Raw genomic sequence first — 26,782 nt, 5'->3', positions numbered from 1 at the left:
CATCTGCTCTAGGGGTGTAAAATCACATCCCTGAACAGGTTGATTAGAAAATATCTTTCCAACCACTATTCAGCATAATGTAGCTTGCTTTATTTGCCCTTGTTTTCTAAAAATCTTGAGAAAGCTTAAAAATGGTATTTCTGTACACCCATACATACAGAATTGTAAGTGTAGAATGGCTTGGGAGAAATCAATCACTTAGAACCTAAGATTTACAAAATTGTCCACCTCAATATTCTCCTATTCTGTTAAAGATAAATTGATAGAGATTATCTGTGATTAATAAACAGCTGCATTACCATTGTTTCAATCAACTACCTGGCTGATTGGAAGTGAACAAGCTGGTCTTTCTTGGTCTGAACTTTCTGAATGATCCAGCTTTTAGATTTCTCATTGATCTTGTCTCAAGTATTGATTGTAAGGTACAATCCCTCCTTTTGCAAATACACAAGTTTATGTTTATTTAGCAAGGGTTAAGGAGTGTAACGGCCTCAGTATTTTGGGAAGTGAGTGAGCTCCGGAAATTTAAGCACCCAGTTTTTCAAGGAATTAGATCCTAACATGAAGTAATGGTGGAATCAACATTTGTAGCTATGTCACATAATACCGTACACACTGTTCCCTATAACATTTCTGTATGTAATATTTAATAGCATACCATGAATATAGCTCACATCTGCTAATGGGCATAACATTTTATATTGTGTGTAACAATGTATATGTTATATAAGGCACACTATATTACACAGGATAACAATATTATCTAGCACGGTCGACTGGCTATAACAGTGTTTATGTTGCAGAATGATAGAGTATGTCAAAGGGTGTAACACTGATGTATGGTTTATATACGAATACTTTATCAAGGAATAACTATATCATATAACTGCGTGTATTATCGGGTATGTCACTTTAAGTTAGAAAGTAACATCATATCTCAATAGGTGTAACACCCTGTGTACATTGTCTTACAGGGTGTAGCACTGTAAACGAAATATGTTTATAAATTTATATAAAAATGCAACATGTATTATGGGGCAAAACACTATACACCTACCCTCCATCTCCACTTCTTGTTGCTGCAGAAAGGCAGCCAACATTATCAAAGACCCATCCCACCCCGATTATACTCTCTTTCAACCTCTTCCATCAGGCAAAAGATACAAAAACATAATAAACACATGTACCAATAGGTTCAAGAACAGCTTCTTCCCTGCTGTTATTAGACTGCTGAATGGACCTCTCAAATTTCAAATCTAATGTTGATGTTGCTTTTGTGCACCTCCTGTGCAGCCATAACCTTGTATGCCTCTCTCTGCCTAAGCACCCTATGATCTGTATGTTATGATCTGTCTGTACTACATGCAAAATAAAACTTTTCATTGTACTTGGGTACATGTGACAACAACAAATCAAATCATTTGTGGCTAACATCAGTGGACCACCATTTATGGAGGAGAGATTTTAAAGTTGGTGAAGTTAATATTCAGGCCATTGGGCTTCTCCCCCCACCTGTCCATCTTCACAACTCACCTATCCGCTCCACCCTTCCTACTGATCAGCCACAATAACCCCCTTTTCTGCATTCATCAATTTTCATCTCACCTCACCCCCAGCCCCACCCCGCTCCCTCTATTTATTTCTCGACTGCCCTCTCCCTCCCCAGTCCTGAAGGAGGGTTCTGACCCAAAATGTTGACTTTCCTGCTCCTCGGATGCTGCCTGACCTGCTGTGTTTTTCAAGCTCCACATTTTTTGATTCTATCTTCCAGCATCTGCAGTTCTTACTGTCTCATAATATTTCTGGGCATCCCTGTTGATCCTTTTGCACATCTTCCACCCACTGGGATGGTCTCGGGGCTTTCCTATACAAGGTGTAACACCTGCCTGTTACTTCCTCCCTCCTCGCTATTCAAGGTCCCATCACACCTTCCAGGTGAAGCAGCACTTTACCTGCACTTCATTCAATCCAAACTGCTGTTTTCGATGTTCACAACATTGTCTCCTCAACATTGAGGAGACGAAATGCAGACTGGGTAATTGCTTTGCAGAGCACCTACAATTCTGTCCACAAAAAGTACGCTGAACTTTTAGTTGCCTGCCACTTCGACACACCACCGCATTCCCTGGCTGTCATCTCTGTCTCAGGCTTGCAGCAGTGCTCTCGCGAATTTCAATGCAAGCCGGAAGAACAGCACATCATTTTCAGCTTGGGAACCCTGCAGCCTTCTGGACTCAAGTTCAATAATGTTAGGGCCTAAGCACCTTCTCCCAAGACCTCACCCCAAGCCCCATACACCAGGCCTTAATCATCATATCTGCTGCTACTACAACCAAGCCTTTGCCAGCTACTAATAGTCTGTACTAGCTGAGTTTTTCCAGCAATTTCTGTTTTGGTTTCTGATTTCCAATATCTGCAATTCTTTGGTTTTTTTTGTGCAGTATTTCTATGGCTGGTGTTGTCAGTTGCTGCAAGCAGGGACAAATCTTGAATGTTCACAATAATCCCACTTGCATTATTGTAGCGTTTAGGACTAAAAATTTGGTACAACCTGGGAATATTGCATTAAAGCCTTGATTTTATTATAAAACAGATTGAGTTGGACACAGTAAATGTCAAACCTCATCAAACCTTAAGGCGCCAGTAGGTTGTGTGGCACACTCTGAGCCTTCTCATTGACATATTTATTTAGATATTCGTCAGGGTAATAATTCACCTGAGTCCGATTTCTAAAACTCTCAGTCAAAGACCCTAGACAGATGTGTTTGCATGACAGTCTGTTGCCTGGAATGATGCAATTCCTCATGCAATCAAGATTCAATTAATGTCACGGATACCTCTTGTATCTGCATGTTAAACTGCATCCTCGCAGATGATTGGGATGCAGTTCCTGCATTGGTATCTCACACTGTGATATATCAGACAGAGCAGCACGGTGGCTCAGTGGTTAGCATTGCTGTCTCACAATGCAGGGACCCTGGTTCAACTCCAGCCTTGGGGTGACTGCGTGGAGTCTGCATGTTCTCCTTGTGTCTGTGTGGGTATCTTCTGGTTTCTGCCCACAGTCAAAGATGTGCAAGTTAGGTGGATAGGCCATTGCTCTGTGGTGTCCAGGGATGTGCAGGCTAGGTGGGTTGCAAAATTGTGGGTTTGTCGGGTAGGGTGTGGGGCTGGAGCTGAGTCTGGGGGGAGGGGGTGCTCTTTGGAGGGTTGATGCAGACTCGATGGGCTGAATGGCATCTTTCCACACATTCCGGGGTTTCTTTGATTATTGGATAAACCTTCATATATGTTGGCTCCAATATTCCAATGGCCAGATAGTCATTGGAGCAGTGCAGACTGGAGTTCCATGTTGGGACCCTGTGGACTCCCCGATGCAGGCCACTCAGCGAGAATTGCCCAGGATATTGAAAATTCTGATGAACAAATCTCCCGCGTCTGTAACCGTCAGAGCAATCACAATCGGAATGTCCATTTAAGTTTTATAGCTACAACCGAAAAGATAGTGGATTACAAACCTACTCCAACTCCTGGGGAATTATTACACTTTCTGATCCCTGACACCTGCAATCCGACCCTCAGCACCACCCTGACCTGACTCCCCCACCCCTAGGTCCTGAACCCACCCAGGACCCCTCCTCCCTCTTACCCTGGACCTGACATCCCTGACCACCCCCGTGCCCAACTTCATCCAGCCCCCTCTCTGCCCCCGACACCCATGGGATGTCTCAACATCTACATCTACTCCAACATGCCCCTCCTAGCATCCACTGTCCAATTCCTGATTCCACTGACCCTATCTGCCCACCGACCTGATCCATGCTGGACCCAACATCCCTGTTCCCAACCTGATCCCAAACTCTGCCATGTCACTTGCCTCCTACATTCCCCACCATTTCAACCTGACCTGACAGAACAACTTGATCTATCCCAAGCAAACCTCCACTTAACTGGGATCCGATCCACTTGGCACCCTCTCCCCAGTGCCCACCTCTCCCCCTGCTTCCCCCACTTGCGTATATCTTTGCACAGTTCTGCCAAATTATCAACTGAACGTTTAAACTGTATGCTTTAAACTGCAATTCATGCACACTACAAAATGCTGCTGGATTCAAGGATTCCTGGACATCTTCCTAACAGGAGACTCCTGGCAATAAAGATACACATTGCACCATGAACATTCTGTGGGTCTCTGCTGGTTAGAGAGTTATACAGCCATTCAGCATACAAACATGCCCTTCAGCCCACTATGTCTATGCTGACCAACAAACAACAAACTGCACTTGGTCTACTATGCCCTGGCATTTTGAGTTCTCATCCAGATTCTTCTTAAATATTGCAAGAGTACCTGCCTCTACCACTATCTCAGGCAGCACATTGCGTATTTCTAGAACCCACTGGGTGAAAAAATTCTTTCTCAGATCTCTTCTAAAACACTTGCTTAAACCTATGCTGTCTGGTCCTAGACATATCTGGCATAGAGATTCTGTCTATGCCTCTTGTAATTTTGTATGCCTCAATCAGATTTCCCTCAGTCTTCTCTGCTCCAAGAAAAACAAACCCAACCTGTCCAGTCTCTCCTCATAACTGAAACTTTTCATCTTAGGGCAATATCCTGGTGAATTTCCTCTTCATCTGCTCCAGTGCAATCACATCTTTCCAACTATGTGGCAACCAGAACTGTATACAGTATTCCATCTGTGGCCGAACCAATGTTTTATAAAATTGTAGCAAGACTTCATTACTCCTATATTCTACACCCTGGCTAATGAAGGCAGTCATCCCATGTGCCTTCTTCACCAACCTGTCTACCTGTGCTGACAAATTCAGTGATCTATGGACTTGTACATCAACTCCCTTTGTTCCTCAGCACTCCCTTCTGTCATTAGACCTCCCAAAATGCATCACCTCACACTTATCAGGATTAAATTCCATCTGCCATTGCTCTGCCCAACCTACCAGCTGATCAATATCAGACTGTAACCTGAGACCCTCCTCACTATGAACAACACAAATTTTTATGTCATCTACAAACTTAGTAATTATGCCTTCTGCATGCACATCCAAGTCTTTAATGTACATAACAAACAACAAGCGTCCCAGTATTGATCCCTATGGTACACCGCTGGTCACAGGCTTCCAATCATAAAAACATCCTCCAGCATCGCTCTTTGCCTCCAATTTTAAAGCCAATTTTGGACCCAGTTTGTCAACTTACTTTGGATCTCATGGGCTGTTACCTTTTGGACCAGTGTTCTAAAGGGACCTTCTCAAAGTCCTTACCGGAGTCCTTGTAAACCACATTAATTGCACTTTCCTTATCAATATATTTAGTCACCTTTTCAAAAAACTCAATTAAGGTAGTTTGACAGGATATTCCTCTAACTAATCCGTGCTGACTATCCCTGATCAATTCCTGCCTCTCCAAGTATTGTTTAACCCTATCCTTCAGAATGTTTTCCAATGATTTCCTTTTTTAATGGCATCAAACAAACTGATATGTCATTGATTGCCCTATCCCTGCTGCCCTGCTTGAACAAAGGAACCATATTAGCTATCCTCCAGTCACCTGTGACCAGCAAAGTATTAAATATCTCTGTCAGGGCCCCAACAATCTGCTCTCTTGCCTCCCGTAGCATCCTGGGATACATCTCATCAGGCCCTGGGGATTAATGCATCTTTATGGCGCTAAAACATCTAATACGACCTCCTTGTTAACCTTAAAATGGTCTAGAACCTCACCATCCCAGCTGAAATCCCCAGCTACAATGTCTTTCTCTGTGAATACAGATAAGAAATATTTATTTACGACCACACCCACCTCAACTGGCTCCACAGACAGGTGGTCTGTAATAGATCCCAACCTTTCCCTGGTAATTCTCTGACTCTGAATATACTGATAAAAAGCCTTGAGGTTTTTCTTGATCCCATCTGCCAAAGATATTTTGTGGCCCCTCTTTCCCCTCCTAATTTTCTTTTTAAGCAACACCCCCTACACTGTCTATACTTTTGAAGAGCCTCCCCTGTTTTAATGTGCTGTACCTTCCTTTTCTTTAGAAATTCTCAAAATCCTTTGACATCCAGGACTCCCTGGACCTGCTGCCCGTGCCCTTCACTCTTAGAGGAACACGATGGCCCTGAACCCTCACTATACTACTTTTAAAAGACTCACAGTTTCCAAATGTAGACTTACTTGCAAGTAGCTGCTCCCAGTTTGTTTGCCATATCGCATCTAATGATATTAAAATCAGCCTTTCCCCCAATTTAGACACTTAATTTCTACACCATCTTTATCCTTTTCCATAATGACCTTGAAACTTGCTGTTATGGTCACCATCCCCAAAATGCTTGGCCACTAAAACTTCAGCCAATCGGCTGGCTTCATTCCCTAGGATTAAGTCTAGCACTATTCCATCTCTAGTTGGATTCTGTGGGTCCTGGCAGAAAAAGCTCTTCTGCTGCACTTTAAAAATTCCACCCCATCTGGTCCTTTCACACTAAGGCAATCCCAGTTAAAACTATAACCCTGTTTCTTGTACACCTCTCTGTGATTTGCTTACGTATCTGCTCCTCTATCCCCCTCTGACTGTTGGGAGGCCTGATGTATAATCCCAGCAAAGTGATTGCCTCTATTTTATTTCTAAGCTCTACCCAGATGGCCACGTTTGAAGACCCTTCTATGACATCCTGCCTCACTACTGCAGTGAAAGTTTCGTTTATCAATAATGCAATGTCCCCATCTCTCTTACTTCGCCCACATCCTGCTTGAAAGTTCTACACCTTGGAATGTTGAGCTGGCAGTCCTGCCCTTCCTTCAACCATAGCTCAGCGACTGCAACAATATCATATTCCCACATGTTGATCAATGCTCTAAGTTCAAACACCTTACAAGTCAAGCTCCTTAGATTAAAATAGATACAATTTAGCTTTCCAGACCTCCCATGTGTCTTATCTTGTCTTCTCCATCTACTGGAATGTCATGGCATTCTTTCTGTATCTGATTGGACCTTACTATCAACTTTACATCTACTCTGTGTCCCATCCATCGCCAAATCAGTTTAAAGCTTCCCGATGAGCCGTCTCAAAAGCTGGTTCTTAAGCAGCCAATGCTCTTGCTCCATGCCACTTGTTGAATCATAATGTCCCCTCAGGAATTCCACCTCCAGATTCAGCTCCCACTATTCACCCCAGGGTCACTCCTCACCTCTCCTTCTCCCTCACCCTCCCCTCTCCCTCTTCCTCTCCTCTCCCACTCCCTCCTCCTCTCCCTCTCCCTCAATCTCTCCCTCTCTCACCCTCACTCTCCCCTCTGCCTCCTCCTCTCCCCACCCACTCCCCATCCTCTCCCCCCTCCTCTGCTTCTCCCTCTCCCTCTCCCTCTCCCTCACCTTCTCCCTCTGTTTACCCCCATGTTCACTACGTTCCTCTTTCTCTCCCTCCCCCTTGTTGCAGCTCCAACTGATCTACTTCCCTTTTAAAATACTGTGTGTTATTGGGTGTAAGACTTCTTTATTCTTTATTCATTCACGGGATAAGGGCATCTCTGGCTAGGCAGCATTTATGGCCCATCCCTAATTGCCCAGAGGGCAGTTAAGTATCAACCACTTTGCTGTGGGTCTGGAGTCACATGTAGGCCAGACCAGGTAAGGTTGGCAGTTTCCTTCCCTACGGGACATCAGTGAACCAGATGGGTTTTTCCAACAATCGACAATGGATTCATGGTCATCATTAGATTCTTAATTCCAGATACTTAGTGAATTCAAATTCCACCATCTGCCGTGTTGGGATTTGAACCTGGGTCCCCAGAATGTTATCTGGGTCTCTGAGTTAACAGTTCAGCAATAATACAACTAGGCCATTGCCTCCCCAGAATTGCCCTAGCATAATGTAGAATGTTATATGGTATATAATATATGTATATGATATAATATATAACATTCTGCATGTATTCTAAAACAACACATCATGCTTTGTGAAATGGAACATCATATATGTTATGAAATAACACATTTTGCACAGCCTCGTATAACACTACATATCCTATGTAATACAATGTATTACTGGGCACAACACTCCTGTATGTAGTATGCAATAATGTGCTGTGCCTTACTGGCTACAACACACTACTTAAATAATGGCACAATGTTTATTATTCGATATTGCAATCCTTTATCTATTATGTAATGTTGCACAAAAAGTTAATCAGTAAAATGTGGTATATGTTAGACAATAGCAACATATTACTTGGTATAACACTGCATATATAATTCACCATATGTTACTGGCTATAACACCATATGTAGTCCGTAATAAAACAAAATGTGTGGAACACTATATCTTGGACAGTAACACATTGTGTGCTATTCAGAATAATGCTATGTACTATATGAAAGCAGTGTGTAGTGGCTATCTTACTTGTGTATATTATGTAGTTACAGGCCATGCATTAGTGATTACAACTCTATATATTGTATAATAGCACACCATGCATTAGCAGAACTGAATATAACAGCATCCTGTGTGTTACTGAATATAACACTATATATTGTACAGTAACACAATGAGTTATTGGATATATATTACATATTAACATTCCATATGCTACTCCGTGTAACCGACTGTATATATTCTGTGTTACTGGACATCGCACTGTGTATAACGCACATTGCATAACAGTGTGTTCCTGGCTCAAACACGTGTATATATTTTAAATAATTTGAATGTAAATCACTGGGTATAACCCTAGATTATGTGCATTATATGCTACGCCGTTTAACACTAAATATTAAATGCTAACAATACCAAGGATAGCATTGTATATATTATGTAATAATAATGCATGTAATGCTGTATAATAACACACTTCATATTGTGTGTAATACCTCTACATACACAGCATACACAGTTGTGCACTCTTGTTTATAAAGCTGGAGTTGGTTAGCTTAGTTGGCTGGGTAACTGGTTTGTGATATAGACTGATGCCAACAATGTAGATTCAATTTCCGTACAGGCTGAAGTTACCCTGGGGGTCCCGCCTTCTGAACTGCGGGTGTGGTGATCCTCAGGTTAAACCACTACCAGCTGTCTCGTTCTGATGAGAGAGAGCAGTCTTATGGCCCTTGGGAACTATGGCAACTTGACCTTATAATACTGTATTATATGACAACACACTTGTTACTGACTTTAACTTCATACATTGCATAGTTATATAGAGTTACTGGGTATACCATTGTAGATATAATTGTATAATAACATACCATGTGTTACTAAGTGTAACATATGCATATATTATGTAATGACACACCATTTGTTACTGGGTGTATGTATTCTATAGATACACACCATTTGTTGTTAAGTACAACATGAAATGTTGTATATCATAACATGTGTTACTGAGTGTAGCAATACAGTAAATATATTCTATAAGAACACTATGTTATGTGGTGTAGCACTATGTATTATGTCACTTATCAAGTGTTACTGTGTTGAACACATGATGTAATAACAAACTATGTGTTGCTTAGTATAACATATGATATGTAATAACACATAGTCTATTAATGGACATAATGCTGCATATATTATGTAATAAAGTATTATACATTATAACTATATTTTTAAATGAAATACCTTGTGTTGCTATGTAAACTGAAGTATATAATAATACTGTATAATGAGTATAACACCTTTATGATATAATAACAGTAACTTTTGGTTTAAGACTATATTTTATACAATAGCATAATCTTTATTAATTGGTATAATATGGTAAATTATGTAACAATACACATGTGTGACTATATTTTACCCTAAATATTATATAATGACACAAAGTTCTTTCCTTTTCATAAACAACTTACTTATGGTACCAAAATGAATGTCTGTACAAACATCAGGTGAAATGACCCATCTTGGGAATATTTTGCAGGATGAATTATTTTCTTCAACATGTCCATTAGGGTGGTCTTCACTGGCCCACTGTAAACCAATCACTAATTCTTGAAGCAATCTGTTGTGTGATGATTCAGTCGTACCTCCAGAGTGATCTGCAAACTGTTGGCATTTGGCTATAACATGACCAAATTATGTTGTGCATTTTGGAAATGATTATCATTGACAAAATTAATGTTTTGTTTTCTCTTTCTTTGTAGGGCATTAAAGGTTCTACTGGCATCTCAGGAGAACAAGGCATTCCAGGCCAACCAGTAAATTATTTTTGCTTACTGCTTCTTGTGGGCAGCTTCCAAAAGTTACATGTATACCTACGAGGAGATTAGGACAGAGGAAGGCATGAGGCTGATCTCTTGTTTGGTTAACTATGGAGAATAATCTGAAGCTGACCTATTAAGGGAGGTGATCTATGGAAATTGCCCCCTTAGTTTGGTCTGTTGTGAGTTTACCAGTACAGAGTGATGGGGTCAAGGCTTCAACATGATGAGATATTACGTCTTTTCAGTAAAGTTTAGCTTTGCATTGATCTAGAGATTACAGAAACAGAGAAACCCCCCTGAATTTATATAGTGAAATATTTGGAAGTGATGATTAAGCAGTAAGCAAATTGTGAGCAAATGATTTGCAAGCCTAGAATTCAAATATTCAAAGATCCTCACTCTCCTTCATATTACATATAAAAGAGAGTCCCAGCAGAAGCTCCTCATGCCATCATGGTTAATTCCACAAGGAGCTGGATACAATCAGGGCAAGATTCAAAATTACAAGGGGCAGGTTATATGGGGGAGAGGGAGGCTGAGGAGTATTGTTGGGGAGGTCGGGGGGATGTTGGATAGGAGGAACTTATTGTGTAGGAGGAATTGTTAGGCGGGGGGATTGTTAGGTAGGGATTGTCAGGTAGGGGTATGTGTTTGGAGGGATGTTGTTGGGTGGGTTGGATGTTATTGGGTGAGGGTAGCTGCTGGGTGAGATGTTTGTTGGGTTTTGGGTGTTTGTGCCATATTGAGTATGAGTTGTTGCTTTGGGGGAGTAGGTGGGTAGGGAGGGTATTGGGAGGATAGTTTGTTGGATGGAGGGGATAGTTGTGTGGATGTAACAGGTGCAGTTTCAGATTTGCCCAAAAAATTCTGTCTTTCTTATCCTTAAAAGACTCATACAAATTCCAAGCTGCAGTGAGTGAAGAGTTTGCCCTTCAAGGCCCTCTGAAAAGCCAGAAACATTTGCTAACTAAGGTAATCAATCCCAGAAAGGATCCATTACCTTGTCATGGGACTGAATGTCCGTACGCTCTGTTAAACTGGTAATATCTCAGACTGATGCTGCTCAACTCAGCAAGGTGAAATCAGTGTGGAGCAGATGGGAAAGAATACCAGCCAGCTCATCTGTCCATCCTGGACATATGACCATGGCCCTGAGATTTAAGGCTAAACTTTGAGCCCGGGGGCCAGAATGGCCAGGAATTCTACTCCAATGCATTTCCAGGCAGGGTATTCAGGAATTCAGGAGCCGGGAGTCCAGCCTGGGTGCAACTGGTGACATTAGATGCGCAGCTAATGAGGTTGGAGCTCAAAACGTCTTGTTTCAAAATGTATTTATTTCTCTTTTTAAACTTCAGGGTCCTCAGGGTCTTCGAGGATACCCTGGCATGATGGGAGCAAAAGGCGAACGAGTAAGCAATGTTTTTGAAATGTAGCTCGAGAATTTGATTTGACATGTGAGGAGAGAATGGTGGACTTCCTTTAATTAAATATGTCAACAGAGCACAAAAACCTCTTTGTCTAGGGTCCCTATCTCTCAATACTGTACCAAGGAGTGTGTTAATACTGATGTGCTTTTTAATTTTAGCAAAGGCGTCATACATCTGGAGCTAGACAGCTCATAACACAGGGGCATGGGTGGTTTGGGCCCAAATGGGAACCGAGCAATGGATAGGCTTTCAGCTAAGGGTAAACCAAGCATGGAATAGAACTTTGAATTGATAATTGGTCAAACACGGGACAGGCCTCATAACAAGAGTGACCAAGGGTGGCACGGTGGCTCAGTGGTTAGGACTGCTGCCTCACAGCACCAGGGAACCGGGTTTAATTCCAGCCTCAAGCGACTGTCTGTTTGGAGTTTACACATTCTCCCCGTATCTGCATGTGTTTCCTCCTGGTGCTCTGGTTTCCTCCCACAGTCCAAACATCTGTAGGTTAGGTGGATTGACTATGCTAAATTTCCCGTAGTATCCAGGCATGTGTAGTCTAGGTGGATCATCTGTAGGAAATGCAGGGTTACAGGGCTGGGGTGGGTCTGGGTGGGATGCTCTTCAGAGGGTCAGTGTGGACTCAATGGGCAAATGGCCTGCTTCCACACTGTAGTGCTTCTATAATTATGGGATGAGTTCAGATGCTGTTCCAGACCAAGCACAGCTGGGTCTCACGGCATGTGTTATTCAAGTACTGTTCTTGATCTAATGATTTCTGTCTTCACAGGGTCCTCGTGGATACAAGGGCATGGTGGGTCCAACTGGCCCAATGGGTCTTCAGGTGAGTGAAACATCAACATTTCTCTGTTTCTCGATTGCTCACATTTCTTTCTTAATGAACTGTTCTTGGCTGATGGCTGTTTAATGGGAAATAAGAAGTTGATGCTTCACCTGTAGTGAATGGAGCTGGAACTCCCACATTCTTCACAAATCAGCATAGAGTTTGATTCATTAGTTCAATATTGTCTCAAATATAGTATTTAAAATGTGCGTTGAGTTTTATAAGAGGCAGTCAAACACATCATTTTAATGACATATGCAAGGTCAAAATGTCAATTTTGAAGTAGTGAGCTACACTTAGCTACCAACAGCAAGTCTAAATCCCCAACTGATGATTGAAGAAACAGAAATCTTGTCCAGCAACAAGAAATACTTTTTATTAACTTTTCAGGAGTCACACATAAAACCTGATGTATTATCCACCACTCTGCAATTGATCTTTAAGTCCCAGAAAGATTTACAAAAATAACATGTGGTTGTCTTAAAGCAATACAGCAGCACATATTGAAACAAAAGCAGAAACTGCTGGAGATGCTTAGCAGGTCTGGAAGCATCTGTGGAGAGAAAACAAGGAGATAGCAGAGTAATACTAAGGAAGGGTGGTCTCGAAACATTAATTCTGCTTTCTCTCCACAGATCTTGTCAGATATGCTGAGTTTCTCCAGCAACTTCTGTTTTTGTTTCAGATTTCCAGCATACACAGTTCGTTGTTTTACTTAAGTACATTTTGAAGTAATGGGTCAATTTTCTGTCTCCCTGCTAAACCATTGGCTATAATAATTAGATAACTTCTTGGACCATTTAGTGAATAAATGCCCTTTCACCAGAATTTAAAGTTCTTGTGTGACATGATGGAGCACTCCTGTTGCTTCTTTATACCATCTGGCCTGCCATGAGCAACGCCACAGAGGATTAATTAATAATCAAGTCCAGTGCTGTCACTTCATTCACGACAGGATTTCATAAATGTTGCTGCTATTTTGTGAGTCACAGTCACATCCATTTGTTCTGTTTGAAGGCCACTCCAGACACTTTCCTGTACACTGTGTGAGTGAAACCCTAATATAGATATTCACCTACTACCCCCACACTGTCAGCTTCTGCATGCAGTCATGCTCTTCAGGGCAGATACCAGGTAGGTTTCTGTAAGGAGGAGAAAAGTAAAGCTACAGGACAATTACTGTCTTAAACATTTCAGTTAAATAGAAGGCAAAGTCTTCAAAAAATAAAAAGATTCGTAGGCTGCAGTTTTGTCTTAATTTGAGAATTCCTCCTCTTTGACTACAACCATGGTCCCATTATTCCCAATGGTTCCTATGGTGTTTCATGAAAATATAATTCTGGTGTTGTTACAACACAGGGATAGCAAGCTAAACCAAATCAGCCTCACAATCACTCGATTAATACAACAGTGAAATTAAAATTTTCAACGATCCTCAAACTAACTGAGTTATTCCTAACCAGCCTTTACAAATAACAGAGCTTAGACATGAAGATTATAACTTAAACAAAAATTAACAATTTATAATTAAGAATACTTATTAATTAATTAACTATTAAAAGTTATTACTATTTGTAGGACACATAAATGACAAGACAATCTGGCTTAGATTGTAGATATTAATCAATCTTCTTTGAATATAATCCTCCACTCACAAACCCATAGACAGAGAGACAGAGTTAAGAGATAAATTGAAAGGAAAAGAAAAGAATCATAATTTTCCAGTTCAATGAACATTTGAACGTCATGCTTCATGAAATCCTTTCCTTGAATTCCAATGTCACCAGTTAATGCATATAGCTTCTGGAGACCTCTGGAGACTCTAACTTATTTCTTATGACAAGGATTCTTTTCTCAGAACTTTCAACAAGTTGATAACTGGAGAATAACTAGAGAGAGCTTCCTAGTCCAGCAGCTTATAAAGTATAAACTGTCTCATGCCCAAAATCTCCGTCAGAGCCAGTTCATTCTTTTTTTTTTCGCTTTCTTTTTCAGCATTCTCTGTGGTTGGCTGGCTACTACTGATCCTCCCTTGATTGACAAATTCAGCATCCAATCAGTTGCCAGTCCCTGAGCATAACAGCATCTTAGTGTCAAATTGTCTACAGAGTTCTTAAAGCAGTAATTAATCTGCATTATCTTTCCAGGCCAATTTCTAACCACATACATCAGTGTTTTGTCTCTCTTTCTTTTAAAAACAAGCTACTCATCAAAGTTCCAAATGCAATTCTCAACTGCAACTCACAGTTCCAAACCAAAAATGAGAGAAATAAGAAAAAAATAGTGATGATCTCACTAGTGTCACCGCATTGGTAAGATCAGTTGGCATACTTTCAGCTGTATAGGGAAAGTTGGGGAACTGTGAAATCTCTGTGAAGAAAATGTCAAAGCCCCCTTATGGAGATGGAAGAACATAAGATTATGTGATATGGAGCAATGGGGAAATAGAGGCATGGTGGCTATCTAGTGGTTTAGTAATCCAGAGGCTCAAACCAATGTTCTGGGTATGTGGGCTTGAATCCAACCATGGTAATTGGTGAGATTTGAATTCAGTAAAAATCTTGAATTAAAAGCTGGTCTAATAGCAACCATGTAACCATCGTTGATTATTGTAAAATCCCTTCTAGTTCACTAAAGGATTGTAGGGAAGGAAATCTGTCACCTGTACCTGATCTACGTGAAATTCCAGAACCCATAGCAATGTGATTGACTCTCAACTGCCCTTTAAAATAGCCAAGGGAGCTAATCAGTTCGATGGCACATCCCACGTGAGAATGAAGAACCTATTGATTTAGTGCTGTTGAATTTACATCAGCCTATTGCACACAATTAAGTAATGTGGATCATTTCCTCACAGGACAAGAGCTGATTCTCTGTATAATGTTGTAAGATGAATCTTCACCACTGCTCATCACATTGTATGAGCTGTCTAGTAGATTAGCAACTAATAGTAAGAACTATTGCTTGGTCTACTGTGGAAAAGAAAAAAAGCACTTGGTAATATAACAGAAAGAGGCTCGTGTCTTAAACATTGCATGATAGTAACAACAGTATATATAAGCAACGTTAATAAAATTGACTTTGTTCCAAAGACTATGAGGAAGACCAGCTCTTGCTGCATTGAGCTCCTGTGTTCTTCTCCCACCAGGTCCATATCACACCATCATAGGGGTGGCATTTATGGCACTCTTCAACATTAAAACTTTCAAACTCTTACACCTTATACAACATATAGCACTCATACAATTCTGGGCCAAAATCCTCATATGCTGCGTAAGTTGGTATAGAACATGGAATGATTTTAATTGTTCAAACATCCATTTGTTATGTTAATCTTTCCCCTTCCCTCTCACAATTTAACTCATATAAAGTTACCTTGGAAAGAGACCAGTCCTTTGTCTAATTTTCAGAGGGTGCTTCTCAAGGTTTCACTCTAACTTTGAGTTGCTGCTTCCTGTGACAAGATTGAAGGAACACCTTCTGGCTTCCTATCAATGGCGATCATTACCAAAGTGTTTCTAGCCAGCAGGAACATCAATCCCATTACATTACTGTTCATCTGTCCTCATCAGGTATAATGCTGGTCCATAGAAACCACTCAACTAAAGGCCTTACACATGAAATGATAGTGCAGTGGGCTGTTGTGAGATGGTGGAGTTCTGGATCCATTGTACTTGCCTCACAAATGACCATGGGTGCCACATTGGATGTTTACAAATCATTTCTCATGACAGACTTCAGTTCTACCTTAGCCATCACAAATCTCTCATTATAAACTTCCCAGCAGCCAGACAGGGATTATTCAGAACAGGAAAATTCTAGTAAGCCCAACAGCTGTGTCCCATTTCCATGGATGAACTCCGTCCTCACCAACTTTTTCCCTATATTCCTCAACCCTACCCCCATATTCTCACGTCATCTCTGTGCGTCATCTATACATCTCTTCAGATCCGTATAAATTTTTTGCCTTTTAGGTCACCTATATATCTTCTGTACATTCCCCTCAAACCCATTGCTTCAAAACAATTGGCTCCTTGGTATCTTAAACGTCGCCCTTTCAATATCCTTCTGCAGTCTTTGGTCCTGTGACTTGATCAACCTTTGGGTGAAAGTATTTGATTTGATTTTGCCACTAATTACTGTGTTGTTTCCTGAGATTTGGACTCTTCACCATAGGAAACAATTAGCTTGATTCAACCTTTTCCACCCCTTCACAAAAATGAACTGGGTTTCTGTCATGTCTGGAACGCAAGCTGTTGATTGGAGAATTCCCATGATAACAGACTGTCTGCTAATGGTGGTGAAGTTAAGTTGCAATCAAAGGAGTTTAAGAAAAATCCATCAGTCTCAGGAATGTGCTAATGAGCCAGCGCCAGCAAGTGACTTTCAGTGAGTCAAGAGATGGAAGCTGCTGTGAATTATTCTTTATTCATTCTCCAGATTCTACGTCACCATTACACACAGAACTGTTGAATTCTGGTCATTTTATTGTCCTAAGTAATGGCATTTCTTTCTTTCTACTTCCAGGGTAAACAAGGCCCTGAGGGGCCACTTGGAGATTTTGGTGACAAAGGAGAGCGGGTGAGTTACTCCTGGTTTCTGATTTTCAGCATCTGCAGTTCTTTGGGTATTTTATTGCATCTTACCCTCACCTTGTGTAACTAAATGAAAACAAAGGAACTTGTACAGCACCTGTCACAACCATAGCATGTCCCAGAACTACCAATGTAGTTTGATAGCATCATCAGTGTAACAGAATGTAATGTAACAGAATAAATGAACCTTATGCTGCATAATTGAGATGTAGTCCAACACTGTCACAGGTCACAGTATCCCAGCTCAGCTCGAGAGCTGTGCAGTTTGGGACTCTTGGCTCCAGGGATGGTGGTTATGCAGGGATTTTGGGTGGAGCAGTATGATTCCACAGGAGAGCCGAAGTCTGAGAGCGATATCCCAATTTGACAAGTCTCTGTGCCATTTTGTACAGGACAGTGATAAGGAACGTTAGCAGGCTGTAACACAGAGATTCCAAATTTCTATACTGCCTGGGTCCCAACATCCTGCTTCCCTGGTTCGAGTGTCAGGAGTAAACCACCCAATTTGCTCCGCAACAGTTTAATGGTCAGTGGGCTTAAGCCCACCCAGGAACAAGTCTCACCTCTGAGAGATACTGGCATTCCCCCAGCAGCGCTATCAGGAACAGCAGTCACTGTTGGGACTGCATCTATTTCCTCACAAAGGTCACTGCGGAGATGACCCCTGGGGTGAGTCGGGGAATGTTACTAATATCAGGCTGACAGACTGCCATGCAAAGAGCAAAAGGGGTGGATTAGGGGGCATGGGTGGTCAAGGTGGGGTGGGAGGGGTAATGTGACCTAGTAGAGGACGGTTGGATGGTACGTCGTGGGGGCGGTAAAGGAGGTACCCTTTCCTTGCCTTCTACCAACCTGAGCAGTGGAAGTATTTGGTATTCAGATTGGTGCTGGCTGCTACCCGCTATTAGAAAATGTTGCGGCATGGGTGGCTATGTAATGGCAACAATGTTCATGGCATTGTGACCAAGTACAGTGCAGCCTGTGTGCTAAACCTGTACCCCCACTCCCACCCTCTGAAGGAGGTCAAGATTCAAACCAAATGTTAAAATCCCAATATGGTAGCTGGGTAAGTTAAAATCAGTGAATGAAATAAACCCCAGATGAAAAGCTAGGATGAATACTGGTGACTATGAAATCAATTGGATTGGCATGACACCCACACAAGTATACTGTGAGGAGAGAAAGTTCTGCCCTTACCCAGTCTGGCTGATGTACTGCCAGCAATGCAGCCTATTTTTAACTGCCCTGTGTAATGTCTGAGGAAACCGCTCCGTTCTATCACAACCCAACAGAAAATTTAATAAAGAATAAAACCATCCAGCAGTGGCCTAGGCACTAAACATGACAAAGGCACATCCAACGCTATCCTTACTAATGTCTAGAAGCTAATTCCAAATGTCTGCGTGGAGTTTGCACATTCTCCCCACGTCTGCATGGGTTTCGTCCACGTGCTCCGGTTTCCTCCCACAGTCCAAAGATGTGCAGGCTAGGTGGATTGGGCATGCTAAATTGCCTGTAGTGTTCAGGAATGTGTAGATTAGGTGGGCTATAGGGGGATAGGTCTGGGTGGGATGCTCTGAGGATCAGTGTGGCTTTGTTGGGCCAAAGGGCCTATTTCTACACTGTAGGGATTCTCTGATTCTGTGAAAATTGGAACTAGTGAAGCAACAGCCTGACACAGTCGTACTCATAGACTTATACCTACCACGCATCACCATCACCATCACTGGATATGCCCTGTCTTATTGATAGGATAGACCCAGCACAGTGGTATACAGTCGGGAAGGGGTTGCCCTGGGAGTTCTCAACATTGACTCTGGACCCCATGAAGTCTCATGGCATGAGGTCAAACATGGGCAAGGAAACCTCCTGCTGATTTACCACATATCACTCTGTCCCTTCCTAGCTGATGTATCGCTATTTCTCCATTGAACATCTCTTGAAAGAAGAAGTGAGAATTTCAATGGCACAAAATACACTTTGGCTGAGGGACTTCAATGAATATCAGTGGCTTGGTAGCACCACCACTGACAGAGTTCTGAAGGACATATCAGCCAGCCTGGCCTGTGGCAGGTGGTGAGGGAACCAACAGGAAGGACAAACCTGCTTGACCTTCTCCTCACTAATTTACTTCTCACATGTGTATCTGACTGAGTGTGAAGGTGGGACTTTGTGTCAATGAGGATATCCTCCATTGTGTTCTGTGGCTCTACCACTGTGCTAAATGAGAGAGGTTGAAAAAAGATGTAGCAATTCAAAATTGAACTTTCATTAGGCACTGTGGGCCATCAGCAGCAACAAGAATTGTATATATGCACAATCTGTAACCTCATTGCCCTGCATGCCCCCACTCTACATTACTATCAAAGCAGTGGTTCCACCCTGGTTCAGTTAAGAGCACAGGAGGACAGATTGGGAGCAGCAGCAAGTATACCTGAAGTTGACGTTTCAACCTGCTGAAGCTATGACTCAGTACTACTTGCTTGCTGAACAGCAGAATTGGCAGGTGTTAGACAGACCCAAGGGTACCCACAATCAGCAGATCAGATCTAAACTCTGCAATGCCCAGTTAGAAATAGTGGTGAACGATTAAACGATTGACCAGAGGAAGAGGAGGTTCCACAAATATCCCCATTCTGAACCTTGGGGGAACCTAACACATCAGTGCAAAAGATAAGGCTGATGCATTTGTAACAATCTTCAGCCAGAAGTGTTCAGAGAATGATTCTGGGGGTTAACATTGACCAGAAATGTAACTGAACCAGCCATGTATACACTGTGACTACAAGAGCAGGTCAGAGGCTAGGAATTCTGGGTAACATGTTTCACATCTTAGCACTGACCTCGGCACTCACCCACCGCACTCACCAATACTTCACCTTCTAGAAGGCACAAATCTACAGTGTGATGGAATACTCCCAACTCTCTTGGATTGATGCTGCTCCAGTAACACTGAAAGATTTGACACCATCAGGATATAGCACTCCACTTGATCAGCATTCATCCACCATTCTACCATTTTCAATGTTCACTCCCTGCACCAAAGACACACCATGACCGGAGCCTGTACAAGATAACAAAGCCTCCTTTGATATTCAAAATACATAAGCACTATTATGTGGAAGAACAAGGGTGGCAGATACTTGGGAACACCCCCTTCTGCAGGTTCCCCTCTAAGCCATACACCATTCTGACTTGGAAATATATCACTCCCTTCCTAACAGCATTGTGGGTGTAATTTTATTATGTGAACCCTGCAGTGGCTTAGGAAAATGGATTACCAAAATCATCCTAAGTGCAATTTGGAAGGGACAACAAATACTGGCCTTGTTTGGAATGTCCATCTCCCAGGTACAAATAGAAAAAAAAATGATGCAGCATTGGAAAACCTGATTGTCTTTTGCATGCCACTGTGTTCAGCAGGTAATTTGATTCAAGATGTGGCACTGCCTTTTCCAAGGACAGCTCAGAGTCCTATTGCCCACACCTCAAACATTGGAGTAGGCAGGCACTGTGGAAGTTCAGGCTCATTCAATACTTACATGCATGGAATCCCAGCGATGAACATCACAATTAGATTGAAACAATTAACTGAATAGGAAGCTGTGTTAATTGTAGTGTAATTTACCTGTAAGAGTTAACCCTCACAATCAGAGTAAGTGGGACTGTGGACCTTGGTTCTTAGTGTAGACCACTTAGTAATCCTGGTTCTCAGACCTACACTACTGTTTGAATATAGATCCATTCTGGGACTGAAGAATTGCTTCCATTTACAGTACACTGCACATCGACATTAATGTGCATAATGAAGGCTGTGTCTGTGGTTGCTGTTATTCCTCTGCTATGCTTTAGAGTGTGTATCACATCCTTTTCCTGCCTGTGAAATGTATTCAGACAGATAAAGTCTCTAGTTGCCCAGCCCTATACTCATTGCCTGATGTCTGACTGTCCTATCACTTTGCAGGGAGTACGAGGGCAACGTGGACGTCAAGGTCAAAGTGGACTGAAGGGACAAAATGTAAGTCATGTTTTTAATTAATTAATAACAACAATCAGCTCACAATTGGGTGTGAATGCCTCCAGCCAGTGTATTGTTTTGACCATATTGTCCAGGTTTATTTGTCTCTTGTGCTCTCGAGTTAATGTGGAATTGAACTGCCCAGAGTTTCTCTGGGTTTTTATCTTGGACCTATATATATGTGCATAGCTGATCTTAGCCAGAAACTTACTGGGGTGTTGTGTGATGGTGTTTCTGCTCCTGATAATTAGCACTGGATAGCATAGTTTCTGATGTTGAATGGAGGGCTGAATCAGGCTGCAAGGTGAAGCCTTATGTAGCTGAATATGATGCTGACTGATGTGAAAGTAGCTGCTGGGTGAAGTAGCTCTGGATCACGGGGACCTGTCAAATCTACAAGACAAGGGAGCAAGGGGGAGCCATCAGTCTCTCCATCCATTTAACTAGATCATGGCTGATCTCGACTAACTCTGTTTGCCTGCCTTGCTTCCATAAAATCCATGCCCACAAAAATTCATCAGTCTGAATTTTGAAATTTTCACTAGCTTTTTATGGAGAGAGTTTCTGACCTTGATGATATGCTTCCAGACATCACCCTGAACTTTTGGAGTTTGAAAATTGTGCCCCTTGTTTTTGACTTCTCTACCTGAGACAATAGCTTCTTTCTATCTGTGCACCCCATCAAATTATAGGGTCATAGAGTTGTAGGGCATGGAAACAGACTCTTCAGTCCAACTCGTCCATGCCAACCAGATATCCTGTATAAATCTAGTCCCATTTGTTAGCATATGGCCCAAATCTCTCTAAACCCTTCCTATTCATGTACCCATCCAGATGCCTTTTAAATGTTGTAATTGTACCCACCTCCACCACTTCCTCTGGTAGCTCATTCCGTACACGCACCACCCTCTGTGTGAAAAAGTTGCACCTTAGTCCCTTTTAAATCTTTCCCCGCTCACCTTAAACCTTTTTTTTCTTTCTTTATTCATTCACGGGATGTGGGCGTCGCTGGTTGGCAGCATTTATTGCTCATCCCTAATTGCCCAGAGGGCAGTTCAGAGTCAACCACATTGCTGTGGGTCTGGAGTCACACGTAGGCCAGACCAGGTAAGGATGGCAGTTTCCTTCCCTAAAGGATATTAGCGAACCAGATGGGCTTTTCCAACAATCAACAATGGATTCATTGTCATCATTAGATTCTTAATTCCAGATATTTTATTGAATTCAAATTCCACAATTTGCTGTGGCAGGATTTGAACCGGATCCCCAGGACTTTATCTGGATCTCTGGATTAACAGTCTAGAGATAATACCATTGGGCCATCACCTCACTTATGCCCTTTAGTTGTGGACTTGCCCACCCTGGGGCAAAGACCTTATTTATGTACCCTATTCATGCCCCTCATGATTTTAGAAACCTCTAAAAGGTCACCCCTCAGCCTCTGATGCTCCAAGGAAAAATGGCCCCAGGGCTTGCCATTAACGCCTTTTATCTTGCTAAATAACTCAAAGATCTGGCTTAATGATGACCATGTAGCCACTGTCAATTGTCATAAAGCCCATCCAAGTCACTACTGTACTGTAGTGAAGTAAATCTGCTGCCCTTACCTGGTCTGGCCAACACATGACTCCGGACCCACAGCATTGGGGTTACGTTCTGGGCAATAAGGGATGGTCTGGCCAGGGGTGCCCATGTCCCATGAATGAATTAAAACAAGATAAGTTCACTCTTTATATATACGTAAAGGAATGTATTTTATGTTTTGAAAATAAAGAAGAGAATGGGGGTTGGGGATGAAAATCTACTTGACTTTCAGTTCAAAGAAAGGAACAATTTCACTGCCATTGTGGAGGAACAGAACATCATGTGTGATTAAGAGCAGGACCTTCAGTAACTTAATTCTTTCAACAAGACATTTTTTTGTAAACACTGTCATCTTTAAGTTACACAGTTAAAAAGTGTTACTTTTTTCAAAACAACTTTTTTTAAGAAAGTTAAAATGTCTATCATGTATTGACTGGGTATTTATTACTATTAACATTCTTGTGGCAAATAAAGGAAGCAAGCTGTGCCATGTATTTCACAGGCCAATAGCTATAATTGTCATTTACACTAGACTCAAAGTTTTAGATTGGAGGAGAGAGAAACAAAACTGTAACTTTTTTTCAACCTGTCCTCATGATTTAACCCTTTAGTCCTGGGATCATTTTGGTGACTTCATGCTCCATTCCCTCCTGGTCCAATAATTCCTCCCTAAAGACCGGTTCTTAGGCTGAACACAATATGTCAAAAGGGTGAGAGAATTCCCTCCCTAATGGCATTGTGGGTCAACTCACAGCAGGTGGACTGCAACAGTTCAAGAAGGCAGCCACCACCACCTTCTCAAGGTAACTAGGGATGGGCAAGAAATGTTGGCCAGCCAGCGACACCCACATCCCACAAATGAACAATTTAAGAAAAGGCCCTAGATGACTGTAGCATCTGTTCCTCACTGGAAAATAAGAAGTGATGTGCTGAATGTTCCTGCTGTATAAACTTGCACAAATGTATTAATTCTCCATGCACTTGACTCTCTCTGGTTACTCTGTCCTGTGTGGTTTATTACAGGGATTACCGGGCATCGATGGCAAGGACGGCACCCCTGGGGTTCCTGGTATGAAGGTATTTAATGGTGAAAAGATGTGGTTTATTTGGGGGGGGATGCCTAATGAGCAGCATTGTATTCCTCACTGAGCTTTAAGTCCAGTACAGCATCTCTCTGGATGCCTACTTAAATTATCTGCAGATCACACATGCAGACTTTACTTCTCATTCAAAAAAAGTCAACTCCAGGTGAAGCTTCCCCATGAATTTGAGATCTAATCCATAACCTCACTGCTGGTCCCTCCAACAAACAGTTTGGATCTCCCCAGAAGTTGAGGTGGGAGGGGTTGTATGAGTGTTAGTTTTAGTGGCTGACAAGTCCCTACGTCAGTTCTCTGTCCAAGATAAATGATCAGATTTTGCTATTACCTCCAGTAAACTGGCACACATGGTAGGTAAAGAAAGAAAAAAAACTTGTATTTCTATAATACTTTTCACACCCTCAGGACATCCTAAAGTGCTTTACGGCCAACAAAATGCTTCCAAAATGCAGTCACTGTTGTAATGAAGGAAAGATGGCAGCCAATATGATAGTGGTTTGACGACACTCCATACTGATGTTAGTTGAGGATGAATTTTAGCCATCACACCAGGAAGAAATCTTTGTTCCTGGCATCTTTTAGTATCTTCTGATGGTCTTACTTCAATGCATTATCTGAAGAACAGCTCTTTAGTCAGGGCTGTACTTAAATCTGAGATGTTAGCCTAGATTATATGCTTCGTCTTTGCAATTGCAGAGGTTGACTTCTGTCTGATAGTGTGTGTTTAACTCTGTTAGTTGCTGTACATACACATAACGGGTGAAATGGAATGATTCACTCCCTAGATCAATATGAAATTCCAAAATGTCACACACTATCCTCAGAAAATAAACAATAGAACCAGGAAGAGACCTCATGGCCCCTTTAGCTCCACCATTTGAGAAGATTGCAGCTGATTTTAACTCCACGTTCCAGCCCAATCGCTTTGTTTGTGCCCCCAAGAGAAAGTGACAATAACAGACACAAAGCTGCGTGAAGCCAATAACCCTCCAAACAGTAGCTGCAACTTTTATTATGAGTGGGACAATGCAATAACAATACAGCATTCCTCTTCCCCTCATCTTCACATACCCCATGAATAGGTGTGCATTGGAGTGTCATGTTTTGATTGATAGTAGACAATGCGTGTTTATAAAATAATCAGGAAACTTTTCTCCCTGTCTGTTTCCCTGTAGGGAGATGCAGGACAATCTGGAATTCCAGGACCTGCTGGTCCCCAGGGAGGAGCTGTAAGTATCATCAAATATTTATTAATCAGATGCAAATGTGCAGATTCCTCAGGAGGAGAAGGGTTCACCAATTGTCAAAGGCTCAGCTTTGCATAAAGTGAATTTTGTGAATTTTGTGAGAACTGGAGATCGGGTCAGTGGATAGATTCTTATATAGCTTGGAAGATAGATAATTTATAGAATATAGGTATTTATAGAGTTGAGATGAGGAAAAGTTGAAAATAAAGAGTATTAAGAAGGAAAGGGAAAATTTGTCGTAGGTCACAGATGTCCAGTGCACGTATGATTGCTGTCAAGTGCCATCCTAACAACAACTCACCTTCTTGGTTTGTGTAGATTTATGGGAATATGTGATGGAGTAGAGAGGGTTAACTCCACACCCTGAAACTGGTTTCAATATTTCTCAGCTAGAGAATGGGGAAAACCACTGACAATGTTGCAGCTGTACAAAACTCTGGTGCGGCCGCACTTGGAGTACTGCGTACAGTTCTGGTCGCCGCATTATAGGAAGGATGTGGAAGCATTGGAAAGGGTGCAGAGGAGATTTACCAGGATGTTGCCTGGTATGGAGGGAAGGTCTTATGAGGAAAGGCTGAAGGACTTGAGGCTGTTTTCGTTAGAGAGAAGAAGGTTAAGAGGTGACTTAATAGAGACATACAAGATGATCAGAGGATTAGATAGGGTGGACAGCGAGAGCCTTCTTCCTTGGATGGTGATGGCTAGCACGAGGGGACATAGCTTTAAATTGAGGGGTGATAGATATAGGACAGATGTCAGAGATAGGTTCTTCACTCAGAGAGTAGTAAGGGTGTGGAATGCCCTGCCTGCAACAGTAGTAGATTCGCCAACTTTAAAGGCATGTAAATGGTCATTGGATAAACATATGGATGATAATGGAATAGTTTAGGTTAGATGGGTTTCAGATTGGTTTCACAGGTCGGCGCAACATCGAGGGCCGAAGGGCCTGTACTGCGCTGTAATGTTCTATGTTCTATGTCTGTTGAGCTTTTCAGTGATAGTAGCTGTGAAGTGTCTGAGTGTACGTTTGGTATGGCTCAGTCAGTTGAGTGGCTGGTTCGCAATGGAGAGTAGTACCAACACTACAGGTTGAATGCCCAGACAGGCTTTGGCCTTTTCAATCCTGTATCTCACCTGAGCCATGGTAACAGTCAGGATGAACTCACCACCAACCATCTCTCTCATGAGAGAGGGCAAATGATCCTTGGTGACAATGCCAATTTTCACATGGAAATCTATATAATGTATGTGAATACTAATGTACAAATATATATTTCATCTACTATATGTGTATAAAGATATATGCCGTATGTAAGTTCAGATCAAACTGTGAGTGCCTCAGAACTTGTATTCAATTTTAAAAATCTGTCAGTAAAACAGTATAAGTAACAGTGAGAGTGAAGCTGTTAGAACATTGTTAAAATTCAACAGGTTTGCAACTTACCTTTAAGAAAGGAAATCAGTAAAAAATAGTCAGCAACTTCAGGAAGTGTATCCAAGTCATAGCCAGCACCTTCAGGAAGTGAAAACGAAAAGAACTTTGGATGCTGTAAATCAGGAACAAAATCAGAAGTTCTTGGAAAAGCTCAGCAGCTCTGGCAGCATCTGTAAAGAAAAATCAGAATTAACGTTTCGGGTCAGACCTGAAACATTAACTCTGATTTTTCTTCACAGATGCTGCCAGACCTTCAGGACCTGTCCCCCAGTGAGAGTCAGCCCCCTCAGGAACTGTATCCCGGTGAGAGTCAGCACCTTCAGG

General features: G+C 41.9%; 1 protein-coding gene across 1 annotated transcript in view; it reads left to right on the top strand.

The window, feature by feature from the left end:
• Nucleotides 1–26,782, top strand: part of LOC109921632 (collagen alpha-2(IX) chain-like) — an 86,565-nt gene that overhangs the window by 48,475 nt on the left and 11,308 nt on the right. The window contains exons 13-19 of the mRNA XM_048612968.1: nucleotides 10,152–10,205; nucleotides 11,567–11,620; nucleotides 12,426–12,479; nucleotides 17,007–17,060; nucleotides 21,039–21,092; nucleotides 23,700–23,753; nucleotides 24,952–25,005. Of these exons, the coding sequence (XP_048468925.1) occupies nucleotides 10,152–10,205; nucleotides 11,567–11,620; nucleotides 12,426–12,479; nucleotides 17,007–17,060; nucleotides 21,039–21,092; nucleotides 23,700–23,753; nucleotides 24,952–25,005 (378 nt within the window). The remainder of the gene's footprint in view (nucleotides 1–10,151; nucleotides 10,206–11,566; nucleotides 11,621–12,425; nucleotides 12,480–17,006; nucleotides 17,061–21,038; nucleotides 21,093–23,699; nucleotides 23,754–24,951; nucleotides 25,006–26,782) is intronic.

This window comes from Rhincodon typus, chromosome 27, assembly GCF_021869965.1.
Source record: "Rhincodon typus isolate 14 chromosome 27, sRhiTyp1.1, whole genome shotgun sequence".
NCBI classification, from domain to species: Eukaryota; Metazoa; Chordata; class Chondrichthyes; order Orectolobiformes; family Rhincodontidae; genus Rhincodon; species Rhincodon typus.
Note: the sequence above shows the minus strand (reverse complement) of the source record. Positions and strands in the feature narration are given on the sequence as shown.